General features: G+C 42.9%; 2 protein-coding genes across 3 annotated transcripts; one reads left to right on the top strand and one right to left on the bottom strand.

Moving 5' to 3' along the window:
* The first annotated feature begins 566 nt into the window (after nt 1-566).
* On the top strand, nt 567-5978 carry minpp1b (multiple inositol-polyphosphate phosphatase 1b). The gene is made up of 7 exons (XM_041962822.1): nt 567-1054; nt 1175-1360; nt 2051-2245; nt 2985-3082; nt 3200-3330; nt 3425-3558; nt 4519-5978. The coding sequence occupies exons 1-7, from the start codon at nt 649-651 to the stop codon at nt 4770-4772; spliced, it is 1404 nt and encodes a 467-aa protein (XP_041818756.1). The 5' UTR covers nt 567-648; the 3' UTR covers nt 4773-5978.
* A 1268-nt stretch (nt 5979-7246) lies between these two features.
* Nucleotides 7247-15994, bottom strand: atad1b (ATPase family AAA domain containing 1b). 2 transcript variants are annotated; one of them, XM_041962557.1, is made up of 11 exons: nt 15949-15966; nt 15312-15426; nt 14594-14803; nt 13130-13228; nt 11997-12117; nt 10596-10796; nt 10116-10222; nt 9641-9730; nt 9476-9526; nt 9014-9144; nt 7247-8775 (listed from the first exon to the last, which is right to left on the bottom strand). In XM_041962557.1, the coding sequence occupies exons 3-11, from the start codon at nt 14765-14767 to the stop codon at nt 8655-8657; spliced, it is 1095 nt and encodes a 364-aa protein (XP_041818491.1). In that variant the 5' UTR covers nt 14768-14803; nt 15312-15426; nt 15949-15966; the 3' UTR covers nt 7247-8654. The 2 variants fall into 2 exon arrangements, with proteins under 2 accessions (XP_041818491.1, XP_041818489.1); XM_041962555.1 differs by lacking the exon at nt 15312-15426 and having other exon boundaries at nt 15949-15994.
* Between the last annotated feature and the right edge of the window lie 100 nt (nt 15995-16094).

Here is a 16094-nt window from a genome sequence, read left to right as displayed (position 1 = left end):
GTCTTCAATAGAGAAAATAGAAAAGCAGTTGCGTGCTGTACCTCATTTGGCCTCAGGGTGTCACTGTTGGTCTGTCTTTCTAGCCTGGTCAATTTTATAGATAAAACTGTTTGATTACGCTTTGCCTCTCAGTTTGTGTCTGAGTTTTTTTTTTTTACCTTTAGATGTATTTTTTTTAGCTTTCTAAGTTTGAATTTTGACAATAGAGATCAAATGAGATTTTTAGAATTGTCGAATTAAAGCGCTTGTTGATAAAGCTTTTATTTTGAAAATGACGGGAATCATTTTGTTACGGCTTTTCATAAAACGGAAGTTGTGTATTTAGCGGAAACTTGACGCAGGTGTTTATGGTTTTTTGATGCTACATGACACTAAACTGAGACGTTACATCGATCCTTTATGTAGTATAAGTACTACAGTTACTGTCTCTGTGTATTAATATTAACATTTTACTGGCGTGTTTGTATCTTTATAAAAAGGCGTCCATTTAAAAACTCCGGGAATGGTTTTGGTCGTCCAGTGCGGAGCTGCACGACAGCGAGGTCAAAGGTCAGATGAATCCGGAACGTCAACAAAGCAAACAAAGGTGGCGGTCGTGAAGCTGACGGATGTGTTAAACCCGGTTTGTGATCCTGTGAGACCACCGGTATGTTCTCCCTTCTACCGCCCAGAAGCACTTTGGTGGTGGCGGCTCTCAGCCTGGTCCTGAGCCGCTTGTCCTGCTCCTCTCTGACCGTCCCAGACGTCCCGCACATCGCCACTTACTTCGGCACCAAGACCCGGTACGAGGACGTGAACCCGCACCTGCTGCGGGACGTCTTGTCCGTTAACAAATCCGTCTTAAAACCGCCGCCCACCGAGCGGTGCACCCCGGTCCACCTGACCGCGGTCATCAGGCACGGCAGCCGGTACCCGACCGTCAAAAACATCCGGAGGATCCAGAAACTGAGCGAGCTGGTCCGGAGAGAAGCTTCCAGGGGCTCCGCGGGCTCCGCGAGTTGGCTGCAGGACATCCAGAGCCGCTGGGAGAACTGGTACACCGAGGACATGGACGGTGAGCAGGGACCACCGAAATATGACTAATCAATAAGAATTAGTACTGAACTCATGAAGTATCATTAAAGAATAGATACTACTACTGAATGATAAGACTCTTTCTCCTCCTCCTCCTCAGGTCAGCTGGTGATGAAGGGCAGGGATGACCTCCGTCAGCTGGCGCAGCGTCTGTCTGTCTTGTTCCCGTCGCTCCTGTCGGAGGAGAACCTGAGGAGGATCAGCCTGAGGAGCAGCTCGAAGCATCGCTGTGTGAGCAGCGTGGAGGCCTTTCAGGAGGGTCTGCAGCAGCTGTGGAGGCGCTCAGGTGAGTCTGCACAGGTGAATGCTACGGATGTCTTATTGATCTGAGTGGAGGTTATTGATTATAGTCTCTGAATATTTGTGATTCTGCTGATGTTTGAGTCACACACCCATAAGACCAGAGAAGAAGAAACAGGAGCTTCAGCTTTTCCAGAGGAAAATCTGAACACAGGAATCAAAATGCTTTGATGACACGTGACAAGAGCTGCATCGATTGGTTGATTAATCGATAGAAAGACAATTAATCACAACTCTCATTTTTCATCATCTGTTATGTATAAATTCCAGCAATCAATAAGTGATCAGTATTTTCACATCAGTCAAAATATCATAATTTAAAGTGAAATTGAATTTTTTTCTGACAGACTTTCCAAAGAGCTCAACAACAACAACAACAACAACAACAGACAGACATGTAGGCAACACGTTTCTGTTTTAAAACTTCATCACCGGAAGTTTAATCAATGTGATTCTCATCTGAGCCAATCAGCTTTGAGCTCAGGGGAAAGGTTCCCATCATTCACGAGCTCCTGCTGCAGCACATTAGTGTGACATCACAGCGAATCAGAAGCCATACGACACAGTTCTACCCAGCATGCATTGTGCTTACCTTTTGATTCTTCACCTACATGTCAAAGCAGCAAGTTATTCCGTTGTGAGAAGTGGAGGCTGAGTGACGTCTGTCTGTCTGCAGAGGTGCAGTATAGCCACGAGGTGGACGACGAGCTGATGCGCTTCTTTGAGCATTGCCGTGGTTACGTAGAGGGCGTGGAGAAGAACCGCACGGCGCTGCTGGAGGTGGAGAAGTTCAAACATGGGGAGGAGATGGAGGGAGTGAAGAGGAGGATGGCCGAGAGACTGGGCCTTCCTCATCACCGCTTGACACCAGGTCACACACACACACACACACACACACACACATACACACACACTGCTGCAGCGGTCTCGATCAATACTGAGAAAGGCTGACTGACGACTCAGCTCCTTGAACCTGCAGCTGTTCAGTTGTCTACATTTCATGAAAGTTATGGTGGAAACAACAGTTGTCATTACATCGCTGAGCTTCACTTGAAATCTTTCTTGACCCATGCAGTTAATCTCTGGACTCCATCGGTAGGAGGACCACTTAACTTTGAAAATGGCAGTTCACCTTTATTCAGAGTCAAAATAACTTGCTTGATCCCAATCCTCACCTCATCCTCACTCACTTTGTGGTTTGCAAAGACAGCAACTCCTCCCTCGTATCAAGGTCGGCCACTTTCCCATGAACAACAATGGCTAGTTGGGCGGTATTTGTTTCAGGCCGCAGTCATTGTGTGAACGTGGCGTGTGAGGCAGTCATTGTGTGAACGTGGCGTGTGAGGCAGTCAGTGTGTGAACGTGGCGTGTGAGGCAGTCATTGTGTGAACATGACGTATGTTTATATTCTTAAAATATTTGGACTGAACAGCTTTTGGACGCAACAGTCCAGTTCTTTTCACTGGACCTGAACTCTAAAGGAAGAAGAATCATGGTGGTGTTAAACCTCAACAAATTAGCTGCATCACTTCTGGTCTGCTGAGTGCCCTCCATATCAGAACTGATGTGGACTGGTCTAAATGAAGATTGTTCCTCTGTGTCTCCTGTAGATCTGGTGGAAGCAGCGTTCTTCTTGTGTTCGTACGAACTCTCAATCAAATCTGTTCACTCTCCGTGGTGCTTCCTGTTTGATGAGAACGATGCAAAGGTACAAACACACACATCATGTACACATGTACACACATCATACTGCAAATAGAATTTGTTCCATCATTTGTGTGTATCAGAGTACCTGTTTGTAGTATTCTAGCTGCCGTCTCTGCAGGTGTTGGAGTACAAGTCAGACCTGAAGCAGTACTGGAAGCGCTCTCATGGTCATGTGATCAGCAGTCTGTCCAGCTGTCCTCTCTTTCATCACGTGTTCAGGACGCTGGACCGGGCGGGACGTCCCCGCAGGTCAGTTAGGTTGTCTGCGTCATGTCAGCATGAGCTCAGTGCGACATGGTCGAATCAATATTATTGATAATCAGCGACTGCTGGTGTCCATCAGGTCCACAGAGGCATCACCTGAGCCGGCCTCCATCCTGGTGGGTCACGCCGAGACGCTCCTCCCCCTCCTCTCGCTGCTGGGACTCTATAAGGATGAGACACCGCCCACTGCCAACAACTACCACACACAGCAAGGTACGAAGCCCCGCCTCCGCCCTGACGTCCAATCAGAGACAAAACGTGGTGTCAATTCAGACTGTGGGTTTGTAACGCGTCATCCAACATGGCTGCTGCAGATGCACAAACTCAATGATTTATTGATGCTGAGACAGAACAGGTAACATTGATGCTATCTGATAGATGCTAATATGTTAGCATGACATAAAGGCCTGTTTGGGATGTCAGCTACAGGTAGCTTCTGATATTCTGTTTACACGCCTGTTTGTTTTCATTTATCTGTGTTTACATTTAGTCAGATTGCCTCCATTAACAGTCTGATGAATTAGCTGCTACTCCTGCTAGCTGCTCCTGTTGGCAGCTCCTGTTAGCAGCTCCTGCTAGCTGCTCCTGTTGGCAGCTCCTGCTAGCAGCTCCTGTTAGCAGCTCCTGCTTGCTGCTCCTGTTGGCAGCTCCTGCTAGCAGCTCCTGTTAGCAGCTCCTGCTTGCTGCTCCTGTTGGCAGCTCCTGCTAGCAGCTCCTGTTAGCAGTGCACTCATGGATGTACAGACAGCTGTCACTGATCACTGTGATACTGAAGGAAAGTTAAAAACATGATGCTTCTCGGGTCTGAAGAGTCTTTTTTTTTCTCAGTGGATTTCTGGAGGTTTGTTCTGGATCATCAGGTTTAATGATCGCCTCAGGAAGTGATGTCACACTGAATCGGATCAACACGTGTTTCACAGTTTTGACTCTAATTCACCTCCTGCAGTATCTTTGCTTCCCCTTCACCTCTCTGGCGCCTCCCTGAGGAGGCTCTAGTCTCTGTCCATGCCCATGTCTACAGACCAGGTCCTGTACTTTCACACGGGTCAAATTTAATTACTGAGGAGCTCAGTGAAGGTTTCACTTCCTCCTGTGATTCAGACATACTGTTCACTTCCTGTGTCAGTTAAAAACTGAACATCAACAGTGTCTCTGTCCCGTCATGTGTCACAGGTCGAAGTTTCCGGACCAGTCTCATCGTGCCGTACGCCGCCAACCTGCTCTTCGTCCTGTACGACTGCCAGCGAGGCCCCCGGCTGCAGCTGCTCATCAACGAGTCTCCGGTTCGATTCCCGGGGCTGGAGGCGGAGGACGCGCCGCTGTACCGGGACGTCCGGGCCACATACCGCCACCTGCTGGACGGCTGCGACTTCCACAGCGAGTGTGAGGGTCGTCCTGGAGGACGTGGACCAAACACTGAACTCTAAGAAGAGACTGGTTCGCTCTGGATTTGATGTCTTCAGAACGGGTCAGTGGTGAGTTGTTCTCGGCCTTCTGTCCAGCACTCGATGATTTATCGTCGCCACAGGCCTGAGTATTGCAGTCCAGGAAACCGTCACCGGGCCACGATAAGTGGTGGTGAGATGTGAGGCAGGCATTTGAGTCTGTGATGATATGAAATACATAAATAAGATATTATGGAACAAATAAGCACCAAGAAATTTTGAAATCATTTCATAAATTATTGAAAGTCATTATTTGAAAACGTTTTCATCGTTCTTATCTTAACGGTATCAGGGTTCATTTTTATTTCATGACATTTTTCATTGAGAAAAGGTTGTTTTTATTACATTTTTTCTAAAGATGCTTTATTAGTAAATAGCATGATGGAAGATCATCATTATCCTCATATTTGAAAAGTTTTCATTCAAATTCCAGCTTTTTTTGTGTGTGTTTGATTGATTTTGGTGAACTGACCCTTTAATCTGTTGTAAACCAGACTCAGTGAAGAAGATTATTGGTGGCAGTGCGATTCTCTTCAGGATTGAAGCTGCTTTATGTTCTTTATTTATTCTATTTTTATGATCATGTGACATGTTTGCCTTTTGGTTCTTGATGATTTGATTCCTTTGTTGAGGTTTGGCTCGCTGCAGTTCCTCTAATGTCCACCAGATGCTGCTGTCGATCAAACTGACTGTATTGAAGTGAATGTTAAAACCTCTTGCTTCTCTCAGTCAGTGTAGTTTTTACACAAGTTCAGCTTTCAGCAGATTCTCTGAGTCCACATATCCAGATATCTGCCCTGATTCAGCAGAAACCTCGACACTTGGCCGTTGCCCCCCGTAGGTTAAATCATTGCCAAACAGCCAAGGGGTTCTGAGTCAGTCTGAGGGAGGACTTTGACAATAAGCGTCGTGTGAAAAGATAACGAGGCTGACAGAGAATCAGGTCATGAACGTCTCTGGTTCGGCTGCAGAGGTCTGATTCTGTTTGGTGTCTTCAGGGTTAATTATTTTTTTACTGTTGTTTTCTTTCAATGTCATTGTGCCTACTGTGCGTTTCAAGTTTAGAATGGCGGCTCGGCTTTCATCACTTTGAGTTGTTTACTGGTGTCAGCTTTCGCTCGCTGACTTCCTGTTCCTGTGGATGCCAAATGTTTTTCATTGAAAAGCTTTAATAAACGTTTTTCACAGTTGAAAGAGTCGTTAGCTTTCGTCTTTGATTGGTGTGACGCAGTTATCTGAATGTGGATGATTCTGCTGTTAATGTTCAGTTCACTGAGGAAAAAGATTTGAGCTTATAGTGGAAACATTTTGAAAAGGACGTGCTCAATAAATATAATCATAGAACTTCTGAACTTTGTTTAAAGACGTTTGGATTTTCACAGGTGTCGCAGTTCAAACTTCATGAGAGTAATTAAGTAATTCAGCAAATGATTCGGTATTTAAAATGACTGATTTAGTATTCCTGATTATTTATTTCTCATTACAAACATGCTGAATATTAAATCTGTCTCAGAAACATTAACACATAAACACCACATTTTTTTGGAAATGTATTACATCATCCAGCTGTTATTACATCACAACTCAACAGCCAATAAAAAGAAAGGTCGTCCCGGATCTGGATTTTATTTACCTTCAACCAAAGTGTCGCTGTGGTTTACAGACAGAACAACAAGTCCAATATTCGATGAGTCGAAAGAAAATCAAAAATCATTTGGCAAAATTTCAAAAAAACAAAACTCTGGTTTCAGTTAAAATGTTTTCTCTCAATGTTTTTAACTGTTTGTTCAACCAAACATCTGAAGACATTTTAGAAACCAAACAATCGATAAACTGAAGAAATAACTTCTACTGTCGGCCACAAAAAAGAAGCACAGTTCACATTCAAACACCAGAATCACAGAATAAAAACAATAAAATAATGTTAATAATAATAAAGAACACTTCACAGAAAAGTCACTCTGCATGTCAGTCCCTGATGTTTCGATTCTCTTCCTGCTTCAAACGTGCACGTTTCTATTTTACAGTGTAAACGTTTCAGAAACATCGTATTCAAACGGAACGCTTCACTTCATGATTTCCATTCATTTCTGTGGACGTTTCACACAAAAAACTGTATAAATTACAAGTTTACTTCAAATTTTTTGTGATAGAGATGGCGTTCAATTGGTACTTTTCCTATTAATTCATTCTAATTAACAGCTAATATGACGCCGTTAAGTCAGAGCACAACAGGTCAGACATACAGAAAAATGTGATATGATAATAAACCAAAAAATACAGTTGAGCAAACTAATGAAAAAGTACAAAAAGTACTGAGTTCTTTCCAACAATCTCCATTGTTTCCTTTTGATTTCAAAATAAATTCCATGAATGAAATCTGTTATTTGGCTTGGAGCTCTCAAACTGACAAAGAGTAGTAAAAAAAAAAAAAAAAAAAAAGAATCAAACACGACAAAATATAAATATGGGATATTGTTCATTAAGCAATTAACAGTATTATTTACTGTATATTTTCAATTATATTCTTGACTCATCTGACAACTTTTCTCTACATTTTGGGAGTTTCAGAGCATCATTAATTTGGTAAAAAAAATTACACCAGATTTTACAGGAAACTTCAGTGAAATTATTCCGAAATAAGAGTTGACAGTTCAGTAGCTGTGGATGGAGGCGTCTCCATAGCAACAGCTGCTGAGGCTCATGGGTACTGTGGTACGTAGAGCCACCCTGACGCTCAGACCAGACTGAACAGAAAAGGTGAAACGTTTTCGAACCTGGACCAGAACAGAAGACTTGAGTTGTGATTCCCAACCTGAGGGCTGGGACCCCCGTCAGGGGGAGTTTGACTCCTCACTTTTATTTAAAATACGACCACAAATAAGATATTTGTAGTGATCTGTCTGGGTTCAAAATGTTTTCCTGTGATTACTGGATAATTTGACGTCTCCTGGCCTCTGAAAATAAAATAAAAATCTCTGAATAATGAGGAAAACGGCCTCTTTGGTTGAAGTGCGATGCCGTTCTAGATTTTTCTTTGTGTTCAGTGAATGTATCTATAATGTGTGTATCACAGCCTGATAAATCTTCTTCCTCTGTGCCATAGAGCTCCATTAAAACACATCAACAAACCACATGTTCCTTCATCACCACGAACTCAGCCCCACACACACCGTCCCGCTGCCACAAACGCTCAATACACCAAAGCACCAAATGTGGATTAATCCGCCACTGAAAATAGTTCCAACAAATGCACTATTGCATTCCTTAAACAAACTAAAAGTTCCCAAAACAACAAAGCTGCCAGCTAGCACCCGGGTCGCTAAGTCTTTGGTTCTGGACCTCAGCACACCTGCATGCAGTTTGAGTTTAAACATAAACTTCTATATTTGTCTCATGATTTAAACCTTCGTTTAGGGATTGCAAATAGACATTTGCACACTTACGGCAGTCACGAGCCAGAGAGGTTGGGAATCACCGTCTTGTATTCTGGTTGAATGACGACGAGACTCGTGTTTGGTTTAAAAAGAAGCGTTCCTGTGAGTTTATTTACAGTGGAAACCAGCAGCAAAGCACAAGAAGAAGTGGAACGATGACTTCTGTCGCCTCCGACTCCAGCGTCACGACACAGCGTTTGTTTGACACGGTTTTCATTTCTGCTTGTTCAGTCGAAGACACAGACGGACATCAGCAGCATGATCAGCTGTTTGAATAAAAACACCAGAAACAAGAAGCAGTGGCACATGTTGAACAGATTTAAACACACACAGACAGCACGTTCACACTGAACCGATGAGTCTGGAATCAAACCCACGACTGTAGGCTGGCCTCAGGTCATCATGTGATCTGTGTGTGTGTGTGTGCTCAGTCCAGAGCGGCGTGCAGCAGGGCGCCGTGTCCGCCCGCTGATTTCGATTTCTTCATCTTACTGATCGCCTTCTGAAGGTCGGACTGATGGATCGGACGGATGAAGTCCTCTGACGGACTGAGAGACAGACAGGTGATGAGAGAGAGACAGAAGAGAGCAGTTATACTTAGTGATATTTTACATTGAAGTTTCCCTTTAAAACACGAGACTCTTGTAGCTGTTGAAGGAGCTGTGTGTGTGTGTGTGTGTCCAAATCCATCCAACATCATGGATAATAATATGCAAAAGATGTCGGGCTCTGGAGATACAGAGTGATCTACATGTCGTCATGGTAACTGGTTAGACAGACAGATACCTGTCGTTCTGAGTGTGGACGAAGTCTCGGACGCAGAGCAGCGCGGCGTCACGACACATCTCTCTGAGGTCACTTCCTGAGAAACCGTCCGTTTCCTTGGCGATGTCGAGGAGGTCGACCGACAGGTCCACCTGCAGAGAGACAGACAGGTGATCAGGTTCCTCTGAAAAGGTGAGTTACAGATGATGTATTCAAATGAGTTCTTAAATAAACTCAATCAGTTCAGACTTCAACTAATGATCTTCATTATCAATTAATCAGCTGATTATGTTTTTGATTAACTTACTAATCAATTAGTGCTAAAGCTTCATTTTCAGTCATACATGACAGAAGCAAGCAGCAGAGACTTTTTGCTCGAATTCATCAACGCTGAAAATTCATTTAGGTGTGACTTCAGACAGAGATCAGTCAGACTGGTTGATCAATCACAGAGGTGTCACGTGAAGGCTGAGGTGAACTCACGCTCTCGTTCTCCAGGATGAGTTTGAGGATCTGCTCTCTCTGCCTCAGACTCTGCAGGAGCAACAACAGCAAACCATCACACAGCTGCACACTGAACGCCTTCCAACTGATACACCACGCCCATGCTGTGTGTGTGTGTGTGTGTGTGTGTGTGTGTGCACGTACAGGCTGGTTGATGTGGAACCTGGTGGGCATCCTCCTCAGAATAGCAGAGTCGAGGTCTTGAGGACGATTAGTGGCTCCCATTATAATCACCTGACAGAGAGACACTTTATTACTACATCATCATCATCATCATCATCATCATCATATCATTATCATCTCATCATCCTCCTTCTTTCTTGGTGTCTTTTGTTCAGACTTCAGCTTGTTAAATAAACTATTTTGACTTTGGAACGTTATTTTGAAAAGTGCTATAAATAAAGTTTATTATTCTCAGCCAGATCTCCTCCATGTCCCGACAGGAGGAGTTAGTTAATTAGTTAACTATTGTTGGTCAGAGTAACGAGGGTTTGATAAGCTTCAAATGTCATGCTGCCGTGAGCAGCACAAACTACACAAATCTGAAGACATGGGCACATGAACTGAATCTGCTGCAGCGTCACACACACTGTGTGTGTGTGTGTGTGTGTGTGTGTACCTGGCAGTGGTGGTCAGTATCAAGTCCGTCCCACAGACTCATAAACTGAGCCTTCATCATGGCCGTGGCTTCGTGGTCTGAGCTGGATCGACTCCTCAGGAACGAGTCTGTTTCAACATGGAGTCCATATTTATATCATCATTATTACAGTAAATATGAAGCTACAGCCAGCAGCTGGTTAACTTAGCTTATCTCAGCTTAACTTAATATGCTTCAGTTCATCTCTTGGTGCAAAAATACAATCACGTAATGCAGCTGTAAACAAAACCATCTGTTCCATCGTGTTCACTGAATTATCCTGTTTTCATCGACCATTGTCTCAGCACAGGTACTCTTTAACACCACATACACTCGTTTAACTAACGCTCATTTTCATTACTGATAGACCTATTGATTATTGTTATGAAAAAGTAAAAACATTTGAAGTCCAAGCGTATGTATGTGTGTGTATGTGTGAATGTGTGTGTGTGTAAAGACTACCTATCTCGTCGACGAAGATGATTGACGGTTGCAGTTTAACAGCCAATGAGAACACAGCAGCAGCCAGTTTCTGGGACTCTCCATACCATTTGTCCGTCAGCGTGCTGGGCTGTAGGTTGATAAAACGAAACCCCGCCTCCTTGGCCGTCGCCTTGGCGATAAGTGTTTTACCGCAGCCTGGAGGCCCGTACAGCAGCACACCTGTTACCATGATGACAGCGAGGCATATGGTCAGTGCACAGTACTGTACATTGTCTGACTGTCTGACTTTCATTCCTTCCTTCCATCCTCAGTCACTACTTTGTTTTTCCCCCCTCCTCCTCCTTCCTTGCTTTCAGCACAGGGACTGTGAAGGTTTGGTGTAAGGATGCTGAGGAGATCCTCCAGGACTGTTTCCATGTGACAGACTGGGAACTGTTCCAGGATGACATGGAGGGTCTCCCTCATTGCTCAACAGACAACATGACTTTCTGTGATGAGGCGAGAGGATCGAGGTCGAACAACGGAACAATGGATTGTTGGATTGAAGGTCAGTGGAAGGAGGTGTGAACTGGGTTGAGACGACTGGCCTCCAGAGTACATGCAAGGTGATTCTTCAATACGTTCAACACAACTAGGTCACACCACTGTCACTTCACCAGTTATTTTGTCTCCAAATGCTCCTATGTAGTTTTTTTTCTATTCTTGTCTTATTTTAGTGCTACATACCTTTATTTTTTTTCTCTAACTTTCTATACTTATCTGTGCTTATATCTGTGCTTGTGCTTATCCTCCCTCACTGCTAATTATTCATCCTTTCTTCCATCCCTTTCTTCATCATTAGCCCATTTGAATCCTTCTCTCCCTCCTTCACTCTCTTTCTCCCTCTCTTCTGTGATGACGAGAATATGTATAATCATTACCGTAGCTGTCTCTTTATCTGACGTTATGTTCTCATCACCTCACTCTTTACAAACAACATGTTCTGGTTCTTTTACCTTAAAGATCCAGTGTGGAGGATTTTATAGGATCTACTGGTATAAATTTAATAAAATAATAATTTAATTATAACAACTTACATTTTCAGTAGTGTAGAATCACCTGAAAATAAGACCTACCTTAGAATGAGTCTTTATTCCAGTCTATGAGTCATATCTACAGAGGGAGCAGCTACTGTTCCACAGAGTCCGCCATGTTATGCCGCCATGTTTTTTTTTTTTTTTTTTTTTTAACAGTAGTCCAGAACAAACAAACCGAACACTGACTCTGGAGATGGACTTTCATCATTTTGTGAGGCAAAAGTTGTTCTGTTGGTTGCAATCTGCAAACTCACCACTAGATGCCACTAAATCCTTCACACTAGAACTTCAAAGATTATGAATTAAGATTATTTAACAGAGGAAACAGCTGAATGTTTGTGACCTTTAGGGGGCTGTAGCAGTCTGGATCCCTGGAACAGGTGTCTCTTCTGAACAGGTAAGATGACCGTCTCCTTTAATTCTGTGATCACCTCGTCCAGACCCGCAATGTCCCTCCAGGTGATCTGCACAAACAGGTTTATTATTAACATTCGACCGAACAGAATCTGCTCAAGTCAAATGAGACAGACTAGACACCAGGATCATCATCAACACAAAGCTCTTCCTCAGTTCTGAGTAATTAAACGGTTTCAAACTAGTGATTCATCAGATTTCACAGATAAAACTAACAACTGTCTCAGCTGGTAGAGACTTCAATGATCTGTAAAGGAAACATCTGTTGCATAGTCCAACACCAATTTAGCTACATAAACAGGAAGTCACTGTAGCATCACAAGCTAGCAGAACTTCCTAACAGTTTTTAAGGCTCAAAGATAAATCTTTGTAAATGTTGTAAATTGTTATGCTAAGCTAACTGACGTTATTTACTCATTTAATCAAATGCTATTAGAATAACATTTGGAAATTTAAGGTTTGTTGTTTTATTTTAGTGAAATGTAATTTAAAATCAGTAGACATGTTTTGGTATGGTATGTTTTCATTTGGCACTGACCCCATGTATAGACCACAAGTGCCGTGGATCTGTGCTGTGTCTCACAGGTTTAACCACGGCATGAAGCGATTATTTATGTTTGAAGTCTATTTTTTCAACTACACAGCCTAAACACAAGGTTGATGCCCAATACAAAGGCACTAAATAAATATATATTCATCTACATCTTTAACCTAGACAGAGCAAAGAGTGCTGCTGTCTGGACAGAGCCACAAACAGTGACGTCCCACATTTCCCATCATGCCCTGATGGACTGAGTAGTTTGTCAAGATTGTTTGCAGATGTTTTGTTAGTGTTTGTGATGTGTGTGTTCAGAACATGGTGGTTTATGTTGGTAACTACTATTTTTGTGCTGAGTTTTAGTTTTAACCATTAGTGAGGTACAAGTCGTCCATTCTGGTGTTTCACTGGCCTTCTGTGGCAGTAACTCCCCCCATCTTGTATTTCCATATTCGCGTCTTCTTTTATGCTCTGTGAAGCACTTTTAACTGTTGTTTTGGGAAAATATAGCTTTAGAAAATTACCTGCATGCTCAGGGGGTCGACCAGGTGAGCTGCGATACTCATTTCATATTCAGACAGCTTCACGTTTTTAACCCCAATCTGACGCATCAACTTCTCTGCCTGGAAGAGAGAAAATCAAAGTTAGGGGCAGGGGAACCCCATTATATGGAGAGCAGTCGGCTCTAGGGATGTAACGATATATACAATTGAAAGGTTAAAACTACCAATATGGAAACAGCTGGTCTGATCAATACTGTGATTTGAAGAGACTGTTAAACCCTCGTAAGTCCCGACCCACTGTGAGAAAACAAACTTTCATACTGATCTGACAGCTCGTTAGACATGACAAATGTTTTAATCTCTGGAGCGTGATAATCTGCCACACGCAACCATGGTTCCCACATTAGACACTGTATACTAATATAGAACTATGTTACCAAAAAACGTGGGATGCTGCGTAAAATGTAACTAGAAACAGAATGTGATGATTTGCAAAACACTGAAACCCCAAATTTAATTTCAAAACACCACAAAGATAACACGTCAAATGTTGAGACTGAGAAATTTCATTGTTTTTGAAAATTATATGCTCATTTAGAATTTGATGCAACAACATGTTTCTAAAAGTTGGGCGAGTGGCAACGGAAGACAAGAAAAGCAGTGAAATGCTGAAAGAAAACAGCTGATGGAACATCTCACAGTGAACAGTAATGAATTCTTTTTGGAAATCATGGACGCCGCGTCTTCCGGGCTGAAGAGGAGAGGAACTATCTGATTTGTTATCAGCGTTAGTGCGCATGGCTGACCTGTTCATCTGTGAAGGCTCCACTAATGCTGAACCATATATTCAGGTTTTGGAGCAACATGTGCTGATGAGTAGACAACATCTTTCCTTGTTAAGGAAATAAGTCCTTGTTTATTACATCAAGATGATGCCAAACCACATTCTGCTTGTATTCCAACAGCATGGCTCCGTAGTAAAAGAGTCCGGCTGCTAAACTGGCCTGCCTGCATTCTGACCTCTTACCCAGTGAAACTGTTTGGAGCATTATGACATGTAAAATAGACCGTACAACAAGCCAGAATGAGAAAACATTTCACTTTCAGAATGACAGCAGTTGGTCTCCTCAGTTCCCAAATGCTAACAGAGTGTTGTTAAAAGAAGAGGTGATGAGCTAAACATGAGTCTGAACTAACTTTATTCAAACCTATTGCTGCATTAACCTCAAAATGAGGATATCACTTTCAAAAACAATGACATTTCTCAGTTTCAACATCTGATATGCTTTCTTTGAGATATTTTCAATTAAATATGGGGTTTCACTGTTCTGCAACTCATCACATTCTGTCCCTAGTTACATTTTACAGTGTCCCAACTTTTTGGAAAGAGGGTTGTATGTATATGTATCTTATACTGTATATACAGGCCTACAGATCTACTGTCCTACCTACTGTCCTCACTGGACATCCCCCTCCCTGTCTCACCTGTTTCTGAGCCTCCACCTTCTGCTTCCTTGTGGGGTCAATGGCATCCACCATCCACTTGATGGTGAAGTAGGTGACAGCTCCGAATATGGTGAGACGGAAGAGCAGGCCAATGACCTCGTTCCTGCCCAGAGGACGGGCGATGTTTTCAGCTGGAACCTCCCTCAACACCATCGTCAGGATCAGAGATAACAGAAGATGAAGACAGGGCTGCAACAACAACAACAACACCTTTTCATTAAGTCACTCATTCTATCTTCTCTCTTCATTAATACAGAAACAGAAACAACATCCATTCAGTCAGAGTGAACAGGCTCCAAATCAGACATTTGATACACTAAATAAACTGGTCAACTTGTTTTGGAGAAAGCTATACATGAAGAGATTTGACTCATATGAAATTATGATGTATTGAAGGAATACTAAATTAAGTTAACAAATAATTTAATTAAATTTTTACTCCTACAGTGCAGACGCTCTCAAGACTTTTGTTTTATGTTTCAGTTTGAGTTTTAGTGGGTAACGATAAATGTTGACATCTTTATCGTAATAAGTGTTGTTGGTGTTTTGGAGCCAAACCGGACTGACATGCAGCTCCTGTTTAGACATTTAAGACATCCAGAAAAGCTCTTACACTTTTCACAAGAAGCGAAGCAATGCCAAATTGTCACTTTTTTAAACTGAGTCTGGTCAGTGATTTCGGCGCATGCATGTCTACCTTGGATAGTATTCTCCACAGCTTATGCCTCCGTGGTTGAGACGTTAACGACGGTTGGGTTCAGGTCTTGGACTGTCAACGATACAAATGACTAATTTTGATTGAAAAGCAGCTCCTGGTGAAAGGGAAAGTATTTGAGTGTCAGTGTTCGGGGAAAAGAAAACTGCTTCTCACTTTGGCTCCGAGCCGGATTGAAATAATGGTAGTGGTGAAAAGTTTCTGATCTTCATTCATGCTCTGACTGCTGCGTATTTTTGACAAGAAGTGAAGAAATGTTAAATTGTTGATTTTTTGAATGGAGTCTGCCTGGCGTTCCGTTTAGTGACATTACGACACACACCGAGTTTGTCACAGGCACGTAAAACTCTTCAGTCTTCAGTAGAGACTCCGGGTCCCCTGGAAGACCTCGAACCACAGTTTGGGACACCATAAGTGTCGCATCATAATGCCGAAAGGACTAGCTGCTAACGTTAGCATTAGCTTGACCTTCTCCGCTCTCCGGCTGTAACTTGAAAAAGCTGCCCCTCGTCGGATAAAATGACAGATATCACCAATGGTAACATAGCGCGAAGCACCGACGGCTCCGTTTAACTGTGACAGGAAAACAACTGACACTCTCCAATTATCCGGCACTTACCTGCAGTAGTCACATCAGGCAGCGGCACTTCCTCGGTTTGTTCTTCTGTGGTGCGGAGACGTTGGGGCTGTCTTCTTCTGCTTTTCATTTAATTACAACAGCCTTTAAGACTCACTACCGCCACCTAAAGTGCTGGAGTGTGGACC

Source organism: Chelmon rostratus, chromosome 21 (assembly GCF_017976325.1).
Source record: "Chelmon rostratus isolate fCheRos1 chromosome 21, fCheRos1.pri, whole genome shotgun sequence".
Classification (NCBI taxonomy): domain Eukaryota; kingdom Metazoa; phylum Chordata; class Actinopteri; order Chaetodontiformes; family Chaetodontidae; genus Chelmon; species Chelmon rostratus.
The sequence above is the reverse complement of the archived record's forward strand: the minus strand, read 5'-3'. Positions and strand labels throughout refer to the sequence as shown.

Excerpts from the sequence above, each read along its gene's own strand:
- atad1b (XM_041962555.1), bottom strand. The coding sequence starts at position 14,767 with ATGGTGTTGAGGGAGGTTCCAGCTGAAAACATCGCCCGTCCTCTGGGC. Across the intron at positions 13,229-14,593 it reads AGGTGGAGGCTCAGAAACAG|GCAGAGAAGTTGATGCGTCA; the intron begins GTGAGACAGGGA and ends TCTCTCTTCCAG. Across the intron at positions 9,527-9,640 it reads GGTTCCACATCAACCAGCCT|AGTCTGAGGCAGAGAGAGCA; the intron begins GTACGTGCACAC and ends TTGCTCCTGCAG.
- minpp1b (XM_041962822.1), top strand. The coding sequence starts at position 649 with ATGTTCTCCCTTCTACCGCCCAGAAGCACTTTGGTGGTGGCGGCTCTC. Across the intron at positions 1,361-2,050 it reads GCAGCTGTGGAGGCGCTCAG|AGGTGCAGTATAGCCACGAG; the intron begins GTGAGTCTGCAC and ends GTCTGTCTGCAG. Across the intron at positions 3,083-3,199 it reads TTGATGAGAACGATGCAAAG|GTGTTGGAGTACAAGTCAGA; the intron begins GTACAAACACAC and ends CCGTCTCTGCAG.